This window comes from Balearica regulorum, chromosome 7, assembly GCF_011004875.1.
Source record: "Balearica regulorum gibbericeps isolate bBalReg1 chromosome 7, bBalReg1.pri, whole genome shotgun sequence".
In the NCBI taxonomy this organism is placed as follows: domain Eukaryota; kingdom Metazoa; phylum Chordata; class Aves; order Gruiformes; family Gruidae; genus Balearica; species Balearica regulorum.
In genome coordinates this window covers 19,344,523-19,368,928 of record NC_046190.1, presented here as the reverse complement: position 1 = coordinate 19,368,928, position 24,406 = coordinate 19,344,523, and the positions used below count along the sequence as shown (strand labels likewise).

The window sequence follows — 24,406 nt, the reverse complement described above, 5'->3', positions numbered from 1 at the left end:
CCCGCCGGCGGCGGCGCACGGCGCAGGCGTCCTGCCCGCAGCGCGCTGCAGAGGGGCGGCCGCCGCCCTCCGCCGGGGACGCGGCGACCCCCCCCCCCCCCCTCCTCCCCCCGGCTAACGTGCGCGTTCCCGGCCGCCCCGCCCGGCACCTGCGGGGCTCCGCGAGCGGCCCCGGGAGCGCGCCGGGGACGGCCCCCCCGGCACGGTGCGGACTGGCAGGGGCACGGTCACGCTGGAGCTGGCACCCGGTGCGATTTCAGTGTGACTTCGCTCCCGTGACCCCGCTCGCCGGTGCACCCCGGCAGGCCGGTGCACCCCGGCAGGCCTGCCCCTGTCCCCGGCTGCGGTGTCATTTTCGCTTCAGGGTATCTACACACACGCTCATGTGACTCAGGTATATGTGTCTCGGCGTGTGATCCCAGGTATGCCTTGGGCCGCACACAAAGTTATTTGTGCTTCAGCAGCCACGTTCAAGTTTTTGTCTACATTGTCACGTGTTTCCTCAACAGCTTAGAGGGACTAAGGTGACCTTGAATGCGTTTGACCTCACGCTTTTTAGTATCTTGGCTTTGCCTGCACAGCACTGATAATCTTGTGACTGTGATTCACTCCCTGATACCACTGAGACATCCAAATACAAAACCACATTTTCTGAATGAAATGTATTAAATATCAAGTGGACATAAAATAAAACTGGGTGAACTGTGCTGCAGTGTCATGTGTATGAGAAACACTCATTGAATTTTGCTCTGCATATGAAGGTCATTTCTTTATACGAACTGCCAGTCCCTACATGATGACTGTCCTTAAAGTAAAAGCAGGTCACATAGTGGCTCCTCCTTACACCTAAAATTAGTACAGCACACAGGCCCTCCACTGTAAAACCCCTACCAAGAACGAAGAGCTATTCTAACTGCCTCTAGAAAGGGATACCGTATTAAGAAACGGCTTCATGACAGGTAACATGACATTCTTGCCACTTCTTGACTGGGACCAGAACATCACATTTAGGTTACTGGGAGCAAGCCACAGAAAAACACACATGAAGTTGGGGAAATTAAGAAAGAACATTTGAGAATAAAGAACAAGTAAAATTTTCTTCCTAAAAAACAGTAACCAATGTTCTGAAGATGATTAAAACATTCCTAATTTTCCTCATATCCTAATGCATAAGCAACTGCTGTAATTGCCAGCCCAAAAACAATAGCCCTGAAGATGGTAGGAAGGCAGACAGGCTATATACATTTACTGCTAGAAGGAGCTGTAGTGCTTCCAAGACTGTGAAAACTCCCTAACTTACTGGTTTTTAGTTTAAACTAAAAACCAGAAGGCTGCTGCCTGGACTGGCAGGGTCATTCATACCACTTGTTGGCAGTTCTAGGCAGCTGGCTGGTTACGCTTTATGAACTTTCCTTGTTAATTCAGACCTCTTGGGGTATGACAAATCCTTGCTGCTTCTGTCCCCAGCTGGCAATGCCTGTCCCCTTCCCCATCCCCAATAAACTGACTGCACATATAGCCAGCCCGATGCAGAACAGGGGATCATTCCTGCAAACCTGCTTTTCTCTGCGATTGCAGCATAACTGGGAGCATGGCAGTAACGTGGGCAGTTACTGTATCTCAGCTGAAGGGTATCAACTTTTTACCTTACTCCAACAAAAGCAAGACCACCTTTCACTGCACATTTACATTTCCTTGTGGTAGGATAGCAGTCTGTTCACCGACTGCAATGGAATACAGTACCTGTTTCAAAGTACTGTAACGAATTTTAGGCATTAAACTTCTGGAATAACTAACAAAGGATTAAATGAAAACATCAAGTTTTAGTCTAGGAAATGAAAGATTTGAAGGGATATTAAATTCTGGAACAGGTAACAGCAAAGGAAATACATCACAGTTGCTGAGAATTCATAAGAGATAACTGCAGTAAGGGAAATTTACTTTAGACTTGAGGCAGACATTTCCTAGAACAAACTTAGAAAAGCATTAGACTGCACCAGAAGACTCAACAGTCCATCGCTGCAAGTTTTTAGGAAAAGTTAAATACCTGTGAGGAACAGTCTAGATAGAGCTGATCCTGACTTAGAGCAAGGAGAAGGCATGGCCTAGACACCTTTCTGAGGTTCTTTCCAATCTTTTATTTCTAAGTAAATATTTCCCTAATATTTTGCTGTAAATATTGCACAATTATGCCCAGGATAGAAGTGGATGAGACTGTGCTGAGTAGAAGTAGGTCAGGATAATACTCTTAGGATATGATCCGAATCACTGACAAGTTCAGGGGCAACGTAGACCAATGGCATATAACAACAACAAATGTCACTTCAAATAATGCTGGAGAAAATACAAACATGGAGAAATGTTAAAGACTGTCCAAATCAATTGGCAGATTTTATGTACAGTGACAGATACACTTTTAAGTGTGCAAGTTTTCCTGATCTTGTAAGCTCTCCAGCAGGAATGGATGAAAACACTTTCCAAACTTTGTGTTGTGGAAAGATTAAGTTTCAAACCAATGTGCTACTTTATTAAAACAATTTCAGACTCTTGTACTGATGAGTATCACATGAACTGATTTCTGCACTGCAAAATACCACTTTTTTCATATTATTTTTGTTTACACTTGTTTAATTTTGGAATGAACTTTTGGAAAGGTTTTACATACCCTCTTCAGTTTTGATTTCAGAATTCTTCAGCTCTTCTGCAATGTAAACTAGGACAAAGGGAATAAAATTAGAGTATGTTTAATGTATTATGTGATCATCTGCAAGGGTTTAAAATGAAGGAATCTCATGTCCTCAGGTGCATATAGCATCACTTATTTTGGGCATGAGCAAATTACAGCGTAATACATTTGGCATTCAGGGGAAAAAAGACCTGAGCCTTTTGTATCAATAAAGTTGAAACTGGGAGCAGATGAACTGTTCACCCTATGCTGCATCAGCTGTGAGCCACAGGTAGAACCACAGCACCACATTTCATGAACTCATCGCCTGATGCAGACAGCCTGTGCTCTTCTAATATTCCGCATAGGGGCGAAGTTGGGGATGTGAAGGTCTCACATTATACTTATTATTTGAAGATGTGGATCATCTTAGAAAACACAATCCAGAAGAAATATGACTAAAGTGATAATGTCACCTCCTCAAAGCAGGACCAAAAGTAGAAATAAATTGTCCTGCTACTCTCCCAGTTGAGTAGTTAGCTCAAGACCTGCTGTCTGCTGGTTTTTTATCCACACTATTTATGAGACTGCATCACAGCACAACTGGCTGAAAGCAGGTATTGTTTTTAAGAGGTACTGCGCTTTCTTGCCTTCATATCGCATATACACATTCAGTATGTTACTGCCTACTCTACATCCCTTCTATTAATTTCTGTATATTTTGTATACATTTAAGTTGTTGCAAATTAAGAACTAAGTGGAACATACAACATCCATCAATGAAGTCACGACATGTATTACATCTTCAGTTTTTAACACTTTGGTGCAAACAAAGTAGATTTTTCTCCTTCCTTTTATCCTAACTTGCTAAATAAACCCTGTGAGCCAGTTCAGTTTTCAGTTTAACTTGCATGACAACAACCCAAGTAGAAGTGCAGTACTGACAAATAAAAATCGAGGATGCTTCCAGTTCTTTCAATATTAACGCTTACTCAGTATTTGTCTTCCTTTCTAAACAGGAGTAGGTGGAAACTACTCGTTTATTTTAAAATATTTTCCTATATATTTCACTGTAAACCAGCAATCTGGTGGGAAAAGGACTACAAACACAGAGTATGCTGAGGAATCCAGGACACAAATGGGCTCAGAACAGTGAAGCAAGTCTGCTATACTGACTCACTGCATATTATACATTTGCACGGCAAACACTTCATGGATTATTCCGTACCTGCCTGCACTTCAGCCACCCAGCTTTGTATCACTGCTATTTGTGTTTATAAACAGAGAGAGCCAGGCTGCAATTCTCTAATTCTATGAGTCAGCTTCAGAAAACTAACGACTACCTTGTGGTTAAGATACTCTGCCACAGGATCAAAAGTGCTGTGCTCCAGCCCTTATAGTTTGAAAACCAATGGAACTAAAAACCAAAACACACACAAAAAAGCTCCACCCTTTCAGGCAACCTGGCCTGAAATTTTTAGGAACCTATGAGGATTAGCTCCTCCTCCCTCATTCTGCAGGGCTCCCATAGCTCTGCTATGAGGCTAAGCTAAAATAAGCATCAAACAGGTGCAGTCCACATGTAAATCCAGTACCCAAGAAACAAAAAAATCTTACAGAACACCAATGGTGTTATTCTAATTCAAAGCCAGGCAGCTACAAACCTTTGGTCATATTTTGGAGAGAAGTGGTAATGAGGAGCATGTATGCGCCTTCTCAAATTACACAAAGTGTATTATGCAATGCAAAGAATGTGATGAAACAGACTTCTGCAATAGCTGCCTGCAGATTTATGCTCAAGGGGTTGCTGGCACTCTGCCATTCCTGTTTATATTTCCATTCAAGTTACTTCTATGTTTATTCTATTACTCTATTACAGGAATACTAGTCCTTATTTTATCCCTTTGAAAATAAAGCAAATACAATACAGCTTAATAAATTAACATAAAAATATTAAGGACATTCCTTGCAAAAAAATCAGGTACTGTTGATTTGGTTAGGTATATTCACATATCACACATATCAAAAGGAAAGTGCCATGTCTAGGAGTCCAGTATTTCTTCCTAATTTCTTTTCAGAACTGGGAAAAAACCCATACTTTTTTGGCATGCACAGGACCTTTGGTAGACACATGTTGGAAATATATTTTAATGTTCTTTTTCCCTTACTTTAAATTGCAGGGCTAGAAGACCAGCAGTCAAAAATAACTATATAATGACAAATGATAGATGTGTAAATCAAATGAGATAAAACAGCTCTAAAACTGTGTAGAATTCTTATCTGAATAAATGCAATGACAGAGTATTTAAAAAGGGACCCAAAGGTCTCTAGTATTATCAGTGTGATGACAGGAAAGCTAAGCCTTACTACGACAACAGCTAGCTAGCACAAGAATTCTACTTTTGCAAAACACTAATGCATCTGAGAGAGGAAACTAATTGCAGATGACAGAGGAAGTGAAGGGCATAAATTTAGTCATATGCCTAAACCTTTGCCAGATTGAGACCAAAAAAGATTATATTGAGACCATCAGTTCCTTCCCTCCCCATCCACCTCCTGGTGCAGGCTCCTTTCAATTATGGCTTCTGTGACACAAACAAAACCTGTTGATTTAACAAAGGAAAGCTCTGTTCCCTTACACAGAGTTGAAGCTCATCTCCCCTTCACTTTTATCAAAGGAGAGAAAGATGGAGAAAGGCACTCTGTCTAAGCAGGAACTTGGCTCTGGCAGTCTGAACAGCCTTCAGGAGGAATGCTCTTTCACTTCACTGATGACAAATAGGGCATAGATAGATCTCCTGGCCCAAGTGACAAGCTGAGTGTCCAGGCAAGGCAGTACCTGGAAAAAGTTGTCTGGACTTAGGACATGACTTACTTATCTAACAACAATAGCCAAGACTGGGGAATAACAGTCAGGAAAGTCTTACCAGCCTGCCCATCCCTGTGGCCAGACTTTGCAGTAGCCCAAGTGGTTCCTACAGTTATCCTCTGGCAGTTCTGAGATGAGGTTAGAGATTGTGGCTGCCATCTTTCATCCCAACTGAAAAAAAGCATGCAGCAGTCACAAAACCACAAGAACCTTTTCCTTCTAAAGTCTTCCCTGCCAGTATCTCTGTTTCTATGTGTCCAACTAGACAATTACTGCTTAATTTGCAGGTGCATTTAGTCTCTGCAACTTTAACTGATCCCTGGCAGAGCTATTGGTGCCCTTTTATAGGAAACAAACACCCTCAGTGCCTTAGTTTAGACATTTCAAATAAAACTCCCCAAATTTAGTAAGCATTTAAAATCTAGTCCTTGATTATTACTTAGGAATACAAGCCAGTGAAGATAAAGTAGATGTTGGAAGTGAATCATCTTTTTTCCATGACATAGTTTCTATTATGCAGAGAGTCTGTAAAAAAGGAAAACCCAGGTAATGGATTCAAACCATTAGGTATGTAAAAAAGCTAAAAATCTCATTTCAAATACACTCTCCTTTGCCCCTATCCACTCTATGTCATACCTAAGTATTTGGCTCAGTGTACTGCTGTTTAAGTATCAAACTGAAATATACAACATGTAATTGGAAAACATGCAAGTTCACAACCAATGGATTGCAACAAGTGGCAGAGCATTTGGTACAGAAAACAACAGCCCTTGCTCCTGACTGCTCCCCCATAGACTCTCATGTATGTATACATACTGGTTTTGCTTGGATGAATGCCTTCACTTTCTTTTCAACTCAGCATTTTTATATGGTCCTTCATAATGCCATCAGGAGGCAAGTAACAGTTTCAAAACAAGCATTTTGAAAGGCAACAACAGAATGGCTGACAATTACAAAAGACTCTCTTCCTTATTCAGCACTGCCACAGCCAAAGAGGAGGAGAAACTGGTTCTCCTATCAATACTCAGCTGCACGGAGATTTTTCACTTGCATTGGTCTGTATTCCTAGAGTTTAAATGCTGACATGAAATTCCCATGGATATTAATGATTATGAATCAGGTAACAGCAGGGAACCAGCCTTTCTATGCTCGTATTTGGAAGAGGAAAAAAGCCACCTCTCTGAACTATTCTAGCTAGACATACATCCTGACAAAACTGGCTAACTCCTCTAATCCAGGATGGAACACAGTGTCCATCAGAGGGTAGAAAGAACATAGAGCTTTTATTTTCCTTTTTCCAAACTAGTCCACAGATGGGAATCAGTGTAAAATGGAAACACACCACACCTTTGGTGTTTCTCCTCAAACACCTTCAGCAGCAGGGAAGTGTATGTCTGAGCATTTAAGCACAGGGTTAAGTACAAACACCAGAACTAATTTGGAGTTATAGTACTTGAACAACGTGATTTTGCTTTCAGATAGATAAACCAAAGATTTGTTTAGGTTTTTGATGCTGAAAAAACATTTAATATGACCTTGTGAGATTAAGCTGAAACCACAAACAATAAAACTCAAACGCTAACCTTTTAAAAATATCCTTTTTTATCCATGTTTGCAAAGAATGTGTCTTGTGTAGGAAGGGGCTGTGCTATAAATGACAAATTTGTTCCTAAAGGCTCCAACTACCTAGTAACAGAGAAGGAAAACAACCAAACATTATGCTAACATTGGGTTGGTTTGCCATAGTTATATCCTCTAATATTTCTTGGACTGGTGACCTTTCAGAGTAAATATTATAGTGAATAGTCTGTTCTGTGCAATGCATTTTGTTTTGTTCAAGATGCCAATTTAGAACTTTCAGGTTTTCACAAGTTCAATACAAACTACGTACACACAAAAAAACCCCACAGAACTATGATGATAGGCTTCTGTCTTCTCATTAGATATACTGTGGGGAAAAAACCAAAACAAAAAAGACCCTAACTTCTAGGGTCTCTCCTGCATAGAAGGCAACTTGCATTTCACTGCAGGAACCTTAGTGTCACCAAAATACTTGTTTTCTTGTAATAAAACATAACTAGTACAAACACACACTTGTTCTAATGGGAATTTAAGACTCAAAGAGACCATCTGGGTCATCAAAACAAGTGCTTTGAATCAATGATTAACCTAAAAGTATTCTAAGAAACATATACACCAAGTACCATGGAACACAAAAGATTTTCTATTATCTTGTAACACATGACTGAACACCTTGGGACCAAAGCATTATTTTGACACTCATATACAAAGTCCTAATTATACACTTTTATTGCTCTTTTTAAACCAGAATGGTAGATCAGACTCATGAACACTGCTAACCAAATTTGTTGTATTTATCTTTAATTTTGACATGGAAGTCAGAAAAGAAGCCACAGAGTTACTTTTGGTGCCAGTCCTTTCACACATAGGAAGAGAAAACAAAAGTATTGTGTATATCTCCTGTATAACAGGAGACAAAGAAACCTTTTTTTGTTTACAAAACCTCTGTATATCCACTGAAAACAGACCTGACAGGTGTAAGACATCAGTCTCTTACACTTTTTGTCTGACTGCTCTAAAAGTAGCATGCACAAATTTTATTTGCTTTTCCTCCGTTTATAAAATTTACTTAAAATACCAAAGTAGACATGTATCTTATCTTCATTCCATTTCCTCTTAAAAAGAAAAGGCGGGGGGGGGGGGGACAACAAGCACATAAACCAGAAAGAAAGGTACTCCTACCCCATCATATGAAGGTATGAGGAAAATACTGCTGCAGTGCTTACAAGGCGTCACAGTTTAAGGATTGCAAAGAAGAGTCTCCACAAATTACATGACATGATATAGTCTCCATTCACAGGCACAACTGAAATTTAGTATAAGCTGGAATTGATATGCCTGACCTAAAATCTTAAACCAAGAAAAGTTGTCTGATTTATGATCTCCTCGTTATTATTGCCAGTTTTGAGACCTTAGATCCTCACAGACCTTAGATCATCCCAGAACATAAACTAAACAACATGTACATAAACCAAGTCATTTTTAGAGCAGATTCATTCCCACATTTTGAGGCAAATGCAAACAGCACTGGATTAACAACACATCATGACTTCTTTCATAGAATTAGCAAAGACCATCTAATCAATGAAAACATTAAAAAAAAAAAAAACACACAACCAAAAAACCACCTCTCTCCTGCAGAGAGTAATCAGGCTGGAACACTAGTTTCAGTAAACTAAGAAGTCTGTGGTTAAAACAAAAACCCCCAATTCTCCACCCCTATTCACCAGCCAAGTTTAAATTTGATTATAAGCAGATTGAGTTCAGTCACAGAACAGACTGGCATTAAAAAAAAGGAAGAGGACATTAACATAGTTCTGAATTTAAATACTTTGCACTTATGCAGTGCTCTGTACCCAAAGATCTTCAGACACTTCGCGAACTGTGAATAACTGCTCTTCTCACCTTCCATTTAAAGAAACAAAAGCAACAATGCTAAAACAAAAAGTAGTGAGAAAGCTGAGAAAGGACTTGCAGACAGGTCTCACCTCCAAACTAAAACCCATATTTGGATCAGTTTGACCCAAAATGGAAATTAAAATACCCATGCCCCCATCTGGAAAATTTAGTTGCAGTATTCCAGAGTAATTTTCAGATTTTTAACTCATTTGCCGAGGCAGGGTCAGTGCTGAAACAGAAATCTCAAAGAAGTCTGTTTGAAAAAGATCAGAATAACTTAATTTTCCTAAAAGGAATTCTCATTTTCCTCAGTCAATCATAAATTCAAGAAAGATCTTCAGTTCTCCAGAAGTTGTAATCTCAGCAAAATTGGCTATTAATCTACCAATGCTTTGGGTTGGCCAATTAATTGTCAAACTTACATTTCATCAGACAAAATGTGCTGTCTTCCATTTGATATGACAGGGCCCTGGAAAGACGACTCCTTCATGCTGCTTATTGAAAACAGGATCCATTTAGCTTTAAAAAGCAAACTCCTTTGCTTGCAGTTTCAGCAAATTAATTCATCAGTATTAGCTCCCTTTGTTGAAGCTCCTTGACCCTATTATAAACCTACATTTTCACGTCACTGACATTTTGTTGTCCTGCTTGTAAAATTTAGTGAAAAGCTACCTATTTATCTTTGCATGCACATCCACATAAGTTATGCCATTTGGCTGCTACCAGTATGATCAAAGTTCTAGGCACACAGGTTACTGACCTCAAAACACGCTGTTTGAAGTCCTTGTTTGACATATTTTGTGTTATTCTCTACGTCAATAGTTGTCTGATCTGTTGTCTACTACATTTACAACTGAAGAAAGTAAAGAGAATAGAAAGCACTACTCAATGCAGTTTTCTTAGACATTCTCCTGTCTCAGTACAGGAATAATTTCAGCTATACCAGCAAATACTCTACTTTTTATGAATAAGAACATATAGGCATCTGCAATGAACATGAATGATTTCTAATGTTACTGGAAACTTAAACTCCCAATTTAAGAATCATAGTTGAGAAACATGAACATCTCACTAAAATGTGCCAGACTTTCCTCTTCATTACTTCAGCTGAAAATCATTCAGAACTATTACAATAACATTGTGTTCCATATTTTCATTGCACGATGAATGTCCAACATGGAGGTAACACCTGACTTCTTTAGGGAAGAGTGTATGTACAGCCAAATGACACTGGGTTCCTAGCCACCAGTGACACTGAACTTCGATATCAGTTAATGATACATAGGAAACACAGGGACAAAGGGGACTGGGGGGAAAGGGGAAGATGAGCAACAGACTTGCCTAATAAGAGGCCAGCAATCCCAAGTTTGTGGTCTGTGCTCTCTTCCCATCGTAGGCAGGCATTGGCATTGGTTGTGGTTTCATCAGATCAGACCCGCACTGTGACACCACCTTACAAACCGCAGCCAAGGAGGAGGGCGGAAAGAGAAAAAGAAACAAAACAGAGAGGATTACAGCCAACAATATGGTACTATATCCATCCCAAGCAAAGATGGCATGGATCTTGCCATCATCCCCATATCAGCATTGTCAATAATATTCATAACCAATTTACTAAGAATTCAGAGGTGAAAAGTTTATTTGTAGGAATGTTCCTGTGATAAGGCTTTAATAAATCACAGTTCCTGGATGGAAAGAAATACATACCACATTAGATTTTCCTTGCCCAAGTTCATTGCTGAGATTCTTGGTGGCCACGGCTGCTTTAGACACTCAGTAGCTAGCTACACCATCCACCTAAAACTGAAAACAAAACATCAGATAAAAAAATCTGGCATATCTAACACATCCTCAACCAGCATTGTAGCAACATTTGCAGGATATAGCTACATTTGTTAGACCTGAAATCAAGCCTTACGTTTATTTGTAACAGCAGTAGCCATCTAATTAAAACAATAAAAACTATAGCATCTATTTCTGAGTCACTTGTATTGGATAATTAATTTGCCAAGAGCATGAGTCACCCAGTTAGAAATGAATTAGAAAATGACTCACTTCTAACTTTATACTAACTTTATCCTTAAAAATAAACGGATTCCTCCCTTTCTCCTAAATTGTTGCATGTTTTGGTTCTTTTCACAATACCAAAAATCTGCTTTATATAGAATATTTGGATTCATTGTTGGAATAATTATCTTCATTTTATAATACCATTCACCCAGAAAGATCTTAGGGTGCTTTATAAATGTGTGTATTTTTCAGTGCACCCACATACATGATGAAACGTGGTAGCATGACAGTACTTGGCAACACTGTACAAAAGCACCTGACTGGAACTGCAGTCAGATCCTATAATCTGTTGAAACAGCAAAGCAAAATTCAGATGCACAAAACTGAATTACTAACAATGGAATTTTGCCATTTACATTTCAGTTTTTGCAAAATGGGTTTTATTCTGACTACAGAGGGTCAGATCAGCCAGTCCTTGGTAACACTCATCATTTCAGAGGAAACCTTTCAGTTTCTTCAGATTTCAGCTGTGAGCAAACCTTCAGTAAGGAAGCCTAGCTTGTTTCAAAACTCTGCTTCTCCTTGGCTGCAGCATGTTGTGACAACATCAGGCATGGCAGCATCAAATTAAGAACTATGTGTTAAACTATGTTTGGAAATACTAACTCTGCAAGTCTGGATATGCCCAAAGGCTGCAATCCAGCCAGCCACCTGCATATTTGACTCCTTGCTGAAGAACTGCCAGAGATGCAACTTCACAAGCAATTTAGCCAATCTAAGACTGCCTAAGAGAAGAGAAGCAGCCCTGCCCTTTTATCCCACCAGCATTTCTCCCTGCTCTTCTGCTGTCCCAGCACCTGTTTGGCCACGTGGATCTATTTGCTCAAAAATAATGGTATAAGAATGTGTTTAAAAAATTAGCTCCTTGTTAATCCACCCTTTGAGAAGCAACTGAGGCTTCACGAGTTTTCATCAGCTTTCATCTGCTAGCCCACTTTCAAGTAAGAAGACTGTCCTCTTCAAGGACTGCAAAGAACACTGCAGTCCAATTGCATGGCACAAATACAGGCTCTTCTTTTCAGGAGTATGACTTCATTCTATGCAGGGCCCATGTCTATCACGTATTAAGCTCCTTGCCTTCTGTTTTTCCTACATTGTGGGCAATGCCCAACCCAAAATACTGATAAAATATAAGCTTAAAAAACCCAAAACCACACACCAAAAAAACCCCTGAGCTCAGACCAAAACAGGAAATGCCTTGGGCCATTTGCTATTGTCAAAGAGCCATTATTTTCAAGTCCTTTAAAGATAAGTCACTGGTTAAGAAATCTGTTTTCTAAATGTTTGTTCCTTGCCCTTTTATCATGCTATAGGACAACTGCATCACCCAACACTAGACATTAATTTTGTTACCTAAACTAAGAGGTTAGTGAAGAAAGCAAGGTTACTGTTATACTACTTAGCTGTGCCATGTGGCATAACTGCACTTCCAGAACAAGAATTTAATTTAGGCCTGAAACTATTCTGAGCATTTCTTTCCACTGGCTCTACAGGAAGCCCAGGTTAAACCATCTGAAGGTCAGTGGCGTGACTATCCCACTCCAACTGCAACTTCACATGAGTTCAAGGAGAAGCCCCGAGTGCCTAAAGCCATGATGACATTCTGAGGAATGGTACATAATGTCAGAGAATGGCACTAGTTTCTGAGGTCAAGACAGACAGTTGACACTTACCAAGAAAAAAAGAAGCTCTCTCTTGGGTGTCAGAGCCAGAAAGATGGGTAATACTACACTGAAATACTGTAATGGCTACACTGTAACGTATCCTGCTCCTTGTGTTTAGCCCATGTCACACAAGAAATAAGCTTCTTGCTCTTGAACCACATATTTTTGAGGCACTATATTTTTGAGACACAGAAGTGTCCAGTCTTCTAGCTTCTACATAGAACTTTTATATATATATGTACATACACATCCCTTTAGTGGAAATCTTTCAGTTTCTTCAGCTATCAGCTATGTATCTGATATATGTTCAGAAATACCTTGGCCAGTTTCCCTATTTCAGAATTTTATTACTCTGGACATGTATTGACTTCATGTTCCAATTTATTTATCTTGTTAAGTTTCTAGTAAGATGACAGAGTAACAGTTGAGAATGTAACTAGCAACAGAATGTCTTTGGTAAAATTTTCTGGGGCTGTTCTGAGGGCTCTGGGACCATTAGAGCTATTTACAGCCTGTATTTTACATAACACTATGAAAGAAGAAACCATGTTCTCAAAAAAAGTAATCCTAAGGATTAAAGCTTGAATTTCTTACACCATGAAGAATTTCCAAGAGCAACCTGGAACTGAAATAAGACTTCTGAAACCTCAATTGAAATAAAACTGAAACACATGTTTCATTTTAGGAAAGTCAGTCCTGAGATTTTACCTTTAAATTATGGTTACCCATGTTGGTATTTAAACAGCTCTGTGGATGATTGAAAAAGAATCAACAACACATGGAGAGAAATAAAGTTTTACTAATAACATTTGGAATTCATCCCCTGCCTTTAACCTGGAGGTTACAAGCTAACACACAGTCTGCAAAGAAAATAATTAACATCATATATGGCAAAAAGTGCAACAGGCCTAGTCCCAGACTTAGAGCTAAAAAGAGATTATGCAAATATTTGCAGAACTTAGGCACAGGGTTAGAAATAAAAGGGGGGCATTTCAGGGAACCAAATAAAATTTGGATACATAGTTCAAATACCATTCATGAAATATAGCAGCATGTATAAAAAAACATTTTCTGAAGTAGCCAATGTTCCTGGACTGTATCTGTCCCTATATATCAACAATACCACTCCATTTTTATGTCTAAAGGATGTAAGGACTTGAAATCCATAGGAAAGCTGAGATGAAAGATCCTGGCTACGTGAAAACAGTGGCAAGAGTCAGTATGACTTCTCTAAGTACCAGATTCAATTGATTATTCCAGCTGTAGAGCCATTTCTAACAGACTATCCAGAGATGACAGTATGACGTTGACTAGGAGGGAAGAATATTGCACACCTAGTCAATACCAACCACCTATCTTCCTGCTTGTGGATTCTCTCTCAAGGTTTCCAATTATGTGATTACCAGTAGCTCAAAAATGCCTGGTTTACATGGTTCAGCATGATCACAACCCAAAGTGACACAGCGTACTGTGCCTAGTTGGGATGGAGTTAGTTTTCTGGGGCACATCACAAATGCCCCAGAAACTATATTTAGCAACCAGTTCTATGGAAAAGCCATCTATGCAGACTTGTTCTTAAAAATAATAAGAGAGCACACAGTTTAAGAGTAGTTATCTTTTCTTGTATAAATACACTTTCACAAAAAAACCTTCTAACTGTATATTTTTTAAACGATTGTTTTATCATTGACAACACGTATCTTAAACGCCTGATAACTAACTACACTATTCACTACATGGTTATGACTCAGTCACACAAAACAGCTGATACATTTATAGGACAAATACTTGGGCCACAATGTGAAAACAGTTCTTACCATTTTCCCCAAACAGAGGCCACTTTTGCTGGTATACTGACTAATATGATATTGTGGTGTTTGGACTGATCAGGTGACTCACATCTGAATGCTTCAGCCCCTTTCAGCAGTAAAGTAGCAAAATACTTAGCCATCACTAGTAGTCATATAGCATCTGTTGCCAGCATTATAGAAAGACCCTAGAAAAGGCAGAAGAAAAAAAAAAGTAATTTTTTTTTTTGTTTTTGCTCTCCAGTTAGTAAAGCTTCAGTTTCCTTTGGTAGTAAAACATACATAAATATATACACACACACACACACAAAATATTTCTCAATTATTATTCATCTTGATAGCCTATTAAAGTTTATTCCAAACTGGCAGTTCAAATAAGTAGGGTATATCATAATCTATGCTGTGATATTAAAAAGCCTCTGTAAGGTTAAGAATACCACTATATTAGAAAAACATGAGTACAACGGCCCTAATGGCAGACTCTAATGATGCTGCTTTGAAAAGAATCCTGTTCCTAATAACACAAGATTTAAAAATGGGTGGGTGGAAAAAACATACAGCACACTAATACTGAAAAAAAACCCAACTGCATTACTAATGCCTCAGGATGTCCAAGCCAGTCACTTGCTTTAGTCTTTAGAGCCAGTATAGAACACTGCCACTATGAGGCACTTTGTTACACATGCTTATTAAAGAGCCGTTCAAATTAAAGTTACCTGAGAATCTAAGTACACTCATACACTTGGTAAGCATAATGATCCAAGACGCACAATTATGTCTTCAGGTATTGTTTAAGCCTAGTGATGAGAGGTAGAAGGTTCCAATTTTAAAATGCTAGATCTGAACTTCAAAAATCATGATTGTTTATATTATCATATTATAGAGAATAATTGATTTTGAAACTTTTTGGTTTAATAGATTAAAAGGTTGGTTATAGCTGAAATGATCTCTTTAGCTCATCAGAGAATTATGCAGTAATTCAAAGAGTGACAGAAAGAATAACCAGAGGGTTGAAGGAGAAGCAGGAAGAAACAGCAATACTTTTTTTTTTTTGTCTCAATTACACTCTTTCCAAAGACTAAGTCTTGAGCTATGCAAACTGAACAAAATACATCTCAGCAAATATATTTCAAATCTTCTCCTATGTAAGACAACACAGTCCCTGCTCCAGGAGTAATACTATGTTTGCCATACACAGGTTTTCAAATGAAACTATGAAGATTATAAAAAAAACCATGCTGAGCACACATAGTATATTTTCATTACACAAAACACTGCCATGGGACCAGGCAGCCTCACTGCATCTATGAGAAGCACATGCACAGCAGTACCTAAGCAAGCCTTCTGAACACAACCATGTCTCCAGATGTGAGATCCCTGTTGCTCCTCTCCTCAATGAATAACTTTTTAAGCAACCATGACCACAGAGCACAGGCAACCCCAACATCTTACTTGCTGGGAAGCAGCCCGAGGTTGAGCATCAAGGCCCGAGTCCAGCACTAGGAACTACAGCTTGCCTATGACAACCCTCTCCTTCCTCTGCAGGTTCCTGGAGGGATCTCTCACACTAGCACATGCTCCTCAAGCCCTCTCTTTGCTGGTGGGTCTACAATTCATTTATCCAGACTGCATTTTATTCTCCTAGAGCACCTCAAGGGAGTGGCCTCATGACCATCTGCAAGCTCTTTCCGGTGATGGTTTCCTCCCACCCTGCCCAAAAATCCCACAATTACTCAGTTAACCAAATTAGCCATAAAACAGCCGCAGCATTTGCAGGTGGGGCTGGCAGAAAGCCCTTGCCCACCTTCCCCCCCCCCCCCCCCCCCACTGCCCAGGGAAAGGGCCCTGACATCCTGGTCAGCTGCCCTTCAACACTCAGCCCTGCTGTAATCTCCCAGGCCCTGATGCCATCACCTGCCCCCAGGGTGAAGCCTTCTGAGCTGGGGAGCGCCCACAGCTGCCTCCAACTCACCCGGGCCAGGCACCTTCTGCCGCAGGTCGGCCTGAGAGCCTGGCAGAGTTGGGGTAGTGCAAGGCAGGCTGCAGTCTTGCTCCCCACTGGGGTGGCTTTTGCCGGCACTGCGGGGCTGGGAGGGCCTTTGTGGCAGGGCAGAGGCACTAACCCTGGGCATTACTGCGAGCCTCAGTTCTGGGCCACGTCACCTTGTCTACCGTAATCAATTTGATGTATGCTCATGTCTGTCTGAAGGAAGAAGTGCCATGCTATTCAACTTACACAGGATGGTAACATGAAAAATTGTTTGCTTTCAGGTGACAGCCTCTGTGCTGCTGAGTTCAAGGGAAAACTTGCTAAAGCACAAAAATTAGACTGACAAACCCAAGCCATTTTTCTCTGGAGTTTGTGACCTTAAAGCTAGTCTTGCTTTCAGAGAACATGGCACCAACTTTTACAGAAAACCAAAAGGAGATGTTTTAGGAGGGATGGATGAGCAGGAAACAAGCAAATAGGTAACTAATCAAAAGACAGCCATAGAAAAGTTATACTGAATGAACTGGGAAATGTGAGACTGAAGAAGTAGCTCATTGCTTAAAAGAGATGATAAAGGAAAACATACCTATATTACTAAAGAAAAATAAGCAAATGAACAGTCTGCAAAGTCATGAGTTCATAAAATCAGCTGTATATGCATTAGAAATAATGTCACCTGCAGGCAACTGATGGGAGTGGGACATAGAGAGTACCACTATATAGGTTCAGATTAAAGGAAGTGTGAAATGCATCCACAGGACTGTGCAAATAAGATAAATGACAAGCACTGCCCTGAAAAGGGGCTGAAGTGGCAGACCACCAAGAAGATAACACGTTTTCCTCCAAGACACCTCAGCAACAAGGAACGGGAGCTTTCTTGCCAGTCAGCTCCAAATGAACACTGCAGGAGAAGGACTTTTTCCTTGAACCAGTACAGGAAGGCAGCGCTGCCAGGGCGTGGGGATGCACAGCAGAACCAGAAGTGCCAAGGGGAAACTGAAGTAATTCCCTCGGGAAGGTGAGTTGAGTGCAAAGAAGCTGAAGTCAGTCCTGGTTTGGCTGCTGCTCAGATGTGCTGAAGGATGCCAGGCCAAGTCCCAGCAGCGTTGACTGTGTCTCTAGTTACTTCTGACAGCAATATAAAAGCTAGCTGAGATATGCTGTCTCATAGGGCACCATCTCATCGCTCAGAAGAACAGACCATCCGCAACTTTTGAATTCTGTCCCAAATACAGGGAACATAAGTTTCTAAGGGTAATGGGGAGAGTTGTAGCAAGTAATTTATAAAAAAATCTTTTCCTCTTGGAGTGGGGCAGCCTTGCTCCACAAGTTATAGAGAATTTGAAAAGAAACATAATCAAATTTCAGGGGCTAATGAGTTAGCAGTTTTGGCAGCAGATATTTTTGTTGCAACTAGCTGTCCTTGCATAAACCACTTTAAGGAGAATATAATGCTGGAAAGCCATAAAGGTTATTTACATAGATGGAGTTTCATCATCTCCCACTCCAAAACAGGCTGGGCTGGTTATGCTGATCTAATGTTTTCTTTACCATGGTTTGTGTGAGGCTAGGAGCACATGTTAGATTGTGTTTTAGTTTGCTCTTTTAGTATGCTGATGGTAGTCCTTTGAGATACAAGTTTAAATTATGCAGCATGTGCAGTATTACAAGACTAGTTTCAGAGATCTAATATTCAAACAAAACCAAAATATTGCTTGTACCATGGGCTTTGTTATGCCCCAACTTAGCAAGAACAATTCTCTGCAGAAAATAGCCCCCAACCTTTTTAGGAATATACCTTGCAGAATATTCTGAGAAGATCCTCAGCTTTCCTTTCCAACAAGTGGAAGAGAACAACTTTCAGGTTTGCTCCCTGGAGGTAATTTTTCGCTTTCTTTGGGAGCCATTCTCAGTCCCCTCCTGGTATGAAAAAGATGGTTTGGTATTAGGTGAGTTCAGCAGTTTGAATTCACTGTTCTGTTCAGGATAAATACTAACATACTTTTAAAAAAGTTAGCCTAAGTCTTAAAGAATGTCTACAACAACTTTTCAGTTTTGTTTGGCAAACAATTTCAAATTCAACATTGCATCATTTTCTGCTGTTAAAACAGACCAACTCTTGCAACATGGCCTGCATCTGAACTGAAATCAAGTACACATCTTTTACTGATATGACATAGCCTCTATTTAAGGAAAGATGGGATTTAATATTAAAGACAACCTCATGAAAGCAACTGATACAGTATCTGTGTAGAATTATTCTTCTAAAGAACTGCTTGCGCTAGCTGGCATTCTTTTCTTCAAATGAAAGACAAACATTTGGTTTTGGTAGTTACAGACTACTTTCAGGTTACTTTTCCTTTTATTTAAAGTTTAAGCCAGCAGATGTTCCTTATTAAAGTTCAAAGAATTCCTGTCTGAGTCTAAAGAGAAACTTCTGGTAATTTTTGTTACCAAAACCTGTATATTTCTGTACCCTGACATTCTAGAAAAGGATGATCTGTTCGGCATTATGACACAGTTTTGAAAATAAAGCCAAAGGATTTCTCTCATTGCTGTTTAAGAAATTAAATCCCTACCATCCAAACCTGGCACCAAACAATAATTTCTACCTGAGGAAAGTTTTAAGCAAAGACACCTTACTAAGTGCTTTCCACAGCTGTCACTATTGTAACCCAGGATGGGGAACAGGCACAGCCTGAACTTAAAACCGGAGTTTCCCAATTCTGCTGATCCCTGCCCTGATACAGGGCACCTGCAGCTCCAGCAGGTCACCTGGCCTCACTACCTGCAAACAGTGATTATCCTGTTTATATACAGATTGCAAAGCTTCAGCTTGCCTCTCAGCCTGCAAAACGCCTGTGTAAATAGCATCACTGTAATGACCCAGAGCACCAGCAAGCTCGAACTTACATATATCCTTCTGCCGGACCTGAGGGAGGCAAAGCCGGGTCACCGCAGTCGGCGAGGCGGGCAGGTGCGGGCAGGCCGCGGGGCAGCCCGGCGAGCCCAGGGCGCCTTCCCGTGGCAGTCGAGGTCCTGCTGCCGCTGAGAGGACAGGCCCTGCGTGCGTGCGATATAGAAGCCTCATAGCTCACCCCCATAGCAAAGCCCAGCGGCCGCCTGAGAGGAAACCTCCCCCAGCCCCGCCAGGCAGGCAGGTAGGGCCCGCTCTCACCGCCCCCACCAAAACTACACTTCCCATCGGGCCTTTCGCCGCAGAAACGGCCGCCCTCCCAGAAGGCTGCGCGGCGCCGCGCAACTGCTATTGGTCGGATTTGAAAAGAAGCCGCGGCCGTGCCGGTTACGCTGTCTGGGCAGGTGAGGAGAGCGGAGCTGCCTTCACCTGGCGGGGGTCGGCAGCTGAGCCCGCCCAGCGGGGCATAGGCTCTCAGGTAGTCCCGTGTGGGTTGTGGAGCTGCTGGGGGGAAGGAGGCCCTGGTTGTGGGCTGGGGGTGGCGGAGCTGGGAAGCGTTGTGGGTGGGCTTCGTGGAGGGCGGTGCTGTTGGCCTTTTCCCCTCGCTTCTCCCTGCTGCGATCGTGCTTACTAGCGTTATGGCGGGTGAAAAGTTACGGGGAGGGTGGGGGGTGCGAAAGCTCTTCGGTACCGTAGTGGGGCGTGCGAGTCGCGGCTAGCGCCTGGCTAGGGCCCCGGTGCTGGGAAAGCCATGCGGCCCGGTCCCGCAAGGACGGGAAAACAGTGCGAGGCCTTGAAGTGAAAGATTGATATTTGCAGAAGGAAGGTTCGGTTGTTTGTTTTTTTTTGTTTGTTTGTTTTTAAGTGTAAGGGCTGATGCTTTGTGTTTTATATAAGCTGCGGGGCTTGTTGTGTGGTTTGGAGCCTTTTCTACCCGTTCTGGTACTGCCTGGCAGAGCTACAGGTCGCACGTGTGCCGTGACCGGCGCTGTGACCGCGCTTTGCTGCACGCGTGCCGCTCTGGGTGCCTTTCTCTGAGGTGTCTGCAGCTCTAAGCTATTGTCACAATAAGCAGAGTTACAATAGCATATCCCAGCATACAAGTACCTGTTAGAGGCTGCAACCGGGCAAGATACCTGTTTACACTAGAATATCTAAGCTAATTACAGTGCTGTATGACACAATGTGGAGACAGATGGACAGTCCGGGTTTTGCATGCTGTCAGTGGTTCAACTTCAGTGGTCTGCGTGCTGGGTTCATAGGAGCGCTTTCAGTTCCAGCTTAATGTTTGTCTTTTGCCTCTTATGTAACAAGGCACAGAATGAGAGTATAGTCTTGACAAATCACAATTTAAGCTTGTATTTAAAGCAACTAAAATGTCAGTTATCTAACAAATGCATTCCCTGTCAAGGTCTGACGGGAGTTTTGCAGTGTGACTTTGTGTAGCTGATGAATAAGACTTTTAGGTCGTGATAGCACAGGTATGTTTCTTTCCAGTAGTGGCTTATTTGCAGGTCAGTGTTTGTTCAAGCTGTGATAATATTTCAGGCTGAGGGTTTTTTTTTTTCTGGGTTTTTTACAGTTGCCTGACAAAAATAAATAAAGTGCAAACTGGAAGAAATAAAGTAAATATTGCCACTGAGTTTATGTATAGCTTTACCTAATTTGTGCCTTGGTGACGTTTATCTAGTTTCATGAAGTTCGGTGTCTGCTTTTTACAGGCTAGATAGGAAGACTGATCTGTTAAGTGTTTTGATGCTGAAGTGCAGACATGTTTCATGTTATACTGAATATACTGGGGGGAACAAAAATGTTATGAATGCTTAATAGGCAACACTCTTCCTGAGCAAAGGGGCTTTGAACCAGCCCTGGTCTGTCTATTGTTGAACTGCATGCTCTTCATGAGGATTTAGAGAGACAATGTATGTGCATTGCTGTAGCATATGCTACGAGGGGTTGTGGAATTAAAAGACCCTTGAATTGTTGTGTCTAAAGCTTCAAAACTGTAGGAGGTCATGTGGTAGGTGTATAATTGCTAGAATACTTGCTGCCATAGTCTGTGAGTAATTGCCCAGTGAGTTATTTTAAACTTAATCTGTAGCAAAAGTTGTCAAGTCACATTTGTAATACCACAGGAAAAAGCAATAGGAGAGTAAAGTGCTGACAAAATATGCTAATATTTTAAAATAAAATGCACTTTTAAAGGTCATTTTGAAATTTATCTGTCTACTATCAACACTGAATCAATTTACTTTCATTTTCTATAGCAAACTTTCACTGCCCAAATTCTGAGATGCATAAAATTAAGTAAATGAATTGCTGATCTGTAAAATGACTGAAAAAAAAATACTAAAAAGCAGCACTTTAACTTGTACTCTGGCATGAGGTCTCCTAATTTTCTAGTGTCCCCTTAATAGCTAAAACTATCTATTAGTCTTTGGACTATTTCTGAACTCTGTCTTGTATTAAGCTACATTGTGTTATCTTTATAATATCAACTATTTATCAGGTCCTGCAGAGATAACCATGAAGTTTGGGTTACTCTTGTCAAAGAGCTTTTGTTCTAAATGGACATTATAGTGGGATGATGAAGTGAATGTGGAACAATGTTGTTTTTTTTAAAATTACATCTTTCTTGTCAGATGCGGTTTTTAACAAGGTTGTGGTATATATGTAAGGCTTTTCCCTGGTAAGGAGTTTTCATTGAAAGACGAATGGCTGTTCTTGTTTCATCATGATGCAAACCCCTCTGTAGACCCTCTCTATGGCTGTTAGAAACTTGCTATGTCAATTATGAATAGGATGAAGAAAGCTTTCTCCTTAAAGAAATTGTAGCTATCAGTCTCAAATTGACTTCTAAGGAATTTCAGAAGCTCTACATTATGTGATCAGAAAGCAAAAAATAGTTTTATTTTATCTTGCAGGATGGAACCGACTTTGGATAATGACAAATTTTTCAGACCTTCCTATGTTACTAGTGTTGAGCTGCCTCAAAGAACAGGACCAGTAAATGTGGAAGATATCAAGGCAGATCTCTCTGCTGAATTTTCTTTGGTTTCTTCAAGCTCACACACAAGCCAGGTAAGAAAGCTTTGTTTGGATTTTTTTTTTAATAAGCTTAGTCCTTTCATAGATAAGAATAATCAGAATTTTACAGAGAAGATGAAAAGCATCTTTAGTATATTTTTAATGTGGAAGAAATACATATGGTTAGACTAATTTCTGTGGCACTGTTTTGATGCTTTATTGGGTGCATCAGAGTGATATAGTGGTGAAGGGACTAGAGGTAGATTTTGTGTGTAGATTGTCCACTCTTGTTTGGTGTTGTGATAGTGTTGTCTTGATTTTGGTGTGGGGAATTCTTTTTCTTTTTCTTTGTTGATGTGATTAGTGTTTGTGAAGTTTTGTGTTGAATGTATATTTTAATGATAATTCTCTTCTGTGAAGGAAGGTAATTGCTGGTTCAGAGCAGCTAAATCATGAAATGTTTTTGTGGGTTTCATTCTTGATCTCTAGTTGGCCTGAATGTAGTGAATATACATGTGCTTCAAGATTACTAATGCTAAGTTATCACAACGAGCTTCTGCAGAGGCCTAAGCACTTGTAAATACTGATGTAGTGAATTACTTTTTCTTCCCATGTCATCAAATAAGTGTGTTCAAAATAGTCTGATGAAAATAAAACTGCCTTAACATGCTAGTTATCAAACAAATAATCTACTCAAATTTCTAACTTTATTATTTTTTTTTGATATAAGAGGAGCAGTTTGGAGTCTAAGGGACACATACAAGTCTGCCTGCGTATTAGGCCATTTACATCGTTGGAAAGAGAAAATGAATCACAGGTGTGACATTTAGTTTAAAAATACTTTGAATGTAGGTTGTTGTGGGTTTTGGGTGCTTTTTTTTCATGTAAGCTGAGCTTTTTATACTCTTTTCACACCTGCATTGCTTATGCTTCCTTTCAATAGGACTGTATTTCACTTGAAGACTCAACAAGCATCATACTGAAGCCACCCAAAAACTCTTTGAGTAGACTAAGTGAAAAAACTGCTGGACAAATGATACAGAAGTTCACTTTTTCACAAGTAAATGAGCTGTCTTTAAAAGTTTCTAATTTATTCCTGGAAAAAGTTGTTTAACTTGTATTATTTAATAACAAGCATACTAGATTTTTGAACTGTCAATAGTCTTTTAGATTATAAACATGTAGAATTTAAAAGGTTGTTTAAAAGTCTCTAATGAATGCTTAAACAAAATAAAGATATTTCTTAATAATGCTCAGGTGTTTGGACCTGAAACAACTCAAGAAGAATTCTTTGAAGGTACCATGAAGCAACCAGTGCAAGATTTCTTAGATGGATATAATCGTCTTATTTTTACATATGGTGTTACAAATGCTGGGAAAACCTACACATTCCAAGGTATAAGTAGAAATGTATTCTTTTTGAATGAACTTTTTTAAAGTGAGGATTACTTCTAGCAGAAATATTATAACTTTTTCCTTTATTTAAACTGTAGAGTCTATACATTGGCTTCTTTCGAATGTTAATAAATAGCCTTTGAAAGTCTTCTCCCATGACAAACATCACTAAACTTCCAACAGACAGTCACTGCCAGAGTTTACACACACATATAGTGGTATTGCTTTGTAAGGCTGTAACAGTTTCAACCAGGTGTGTGTGACTTTTTTTTTTGCCTCTAAGTATCTGGAATGTCAGGGAGGAGGGGGAGTTAGGAAAATACATTTTCCATATATCAGGATGTGAAAAGTGTGTAAGTCACTCTACACCAGACCAGTATTTCGTTCTTCTTTTATTATTATTATAAAGGTCATATGCATCTTTTATGCACTGTCTTCAAATAAGGAATAGTATTTGAGTCTGTTTCAATTACTATAGGTAGTGAATAAATGTTTTGAAACCTGTTTGATTATTTCCAAAT

The 24,406-nt window shown here is 40.2% G+C and overlaps 2 protein-coding genes and 1 long non-coding RNA gene across 12 annotated transcripts in view; 1 reads left to right on the top strand and 2 right to left on the bottom strand.

The window, feature by feature from the left end:
• Positions 1 to 10,475, bottom strand: part of PANK1 (pantothenate kinase 1) — a 38,980-nt gene extending 28,505 nt beyond the window's left edge. The window contains 3 exon segments of the mRNA XM_075758307.1: positions 2,666 to 2,713; positions 5,593 to 5,705; positions 10,356 to 10,475. Of these exon segments, the coding sequence (XP_075614422.1) occupies positions 2,666 to 2,713; positions 5,593 to 5,705; positions 10,356 to 10,405 (211 nt within the window). The 5' untranslated portion in view covers positions 10,406 to 10,475.
• A 246-nt stretch (positions 10,476 to 10,721) lies between these two features.
• On the bottom strand, positions 10,722 to 19,720 carry LOC142602605 (uncharacterized). Its single transcript, XR_012836352.1, has 4 exons — positions 19,460 to 19,720; positions 18,345 to 18,466; positions 14,566 to 14,744; positions 10,722 to 10,817 (listed from the first exon to the last, which is right to left on the bottom strand). It is a non-coding gene; the product is annotated as an uncharacterized LOC142602605 (long non-coding RNA).
• Positions 19,721 to 19,854: 134 nt separating this feature from the next.
• The window catches only part of KIF20B (kinesin family member 20B), a 38,598-nt gene continuing 34,046 nt past the window's right edge, over positions 19,855 to 24,406 (top strand). For all 10 annotated transcript variants that reach the window (XM_075758286.1, XM_075758291.1, XM_075758289.1 and 7 more), the window contains exons 1-5: positions 19,855 to 19,941; positions 22,388 to 22,544; positions 23,221 to 23,307; positions 23,434 to 23,550; positions 23,748 to 23,886. In XM_075758286.1, coding sequence (XP_075614401.1) covers positions 22,389 to 22,544; positions 23,221 to 23,307; positions 23,434 to 23,550; positions 23,748 to 23,886 — 499 coding nt within the window. In that variant the 5' untranslated portion in view covers positions 19,855 to 19,941; position 22,388. The remainder of the gene's footprint in view (positions 19,942 to 22,387; positions 22,545 to 23,220; positions 23,308 to 23,433; positions 23,551 to 23,747; positions 23,887 to 24,406) is intronic.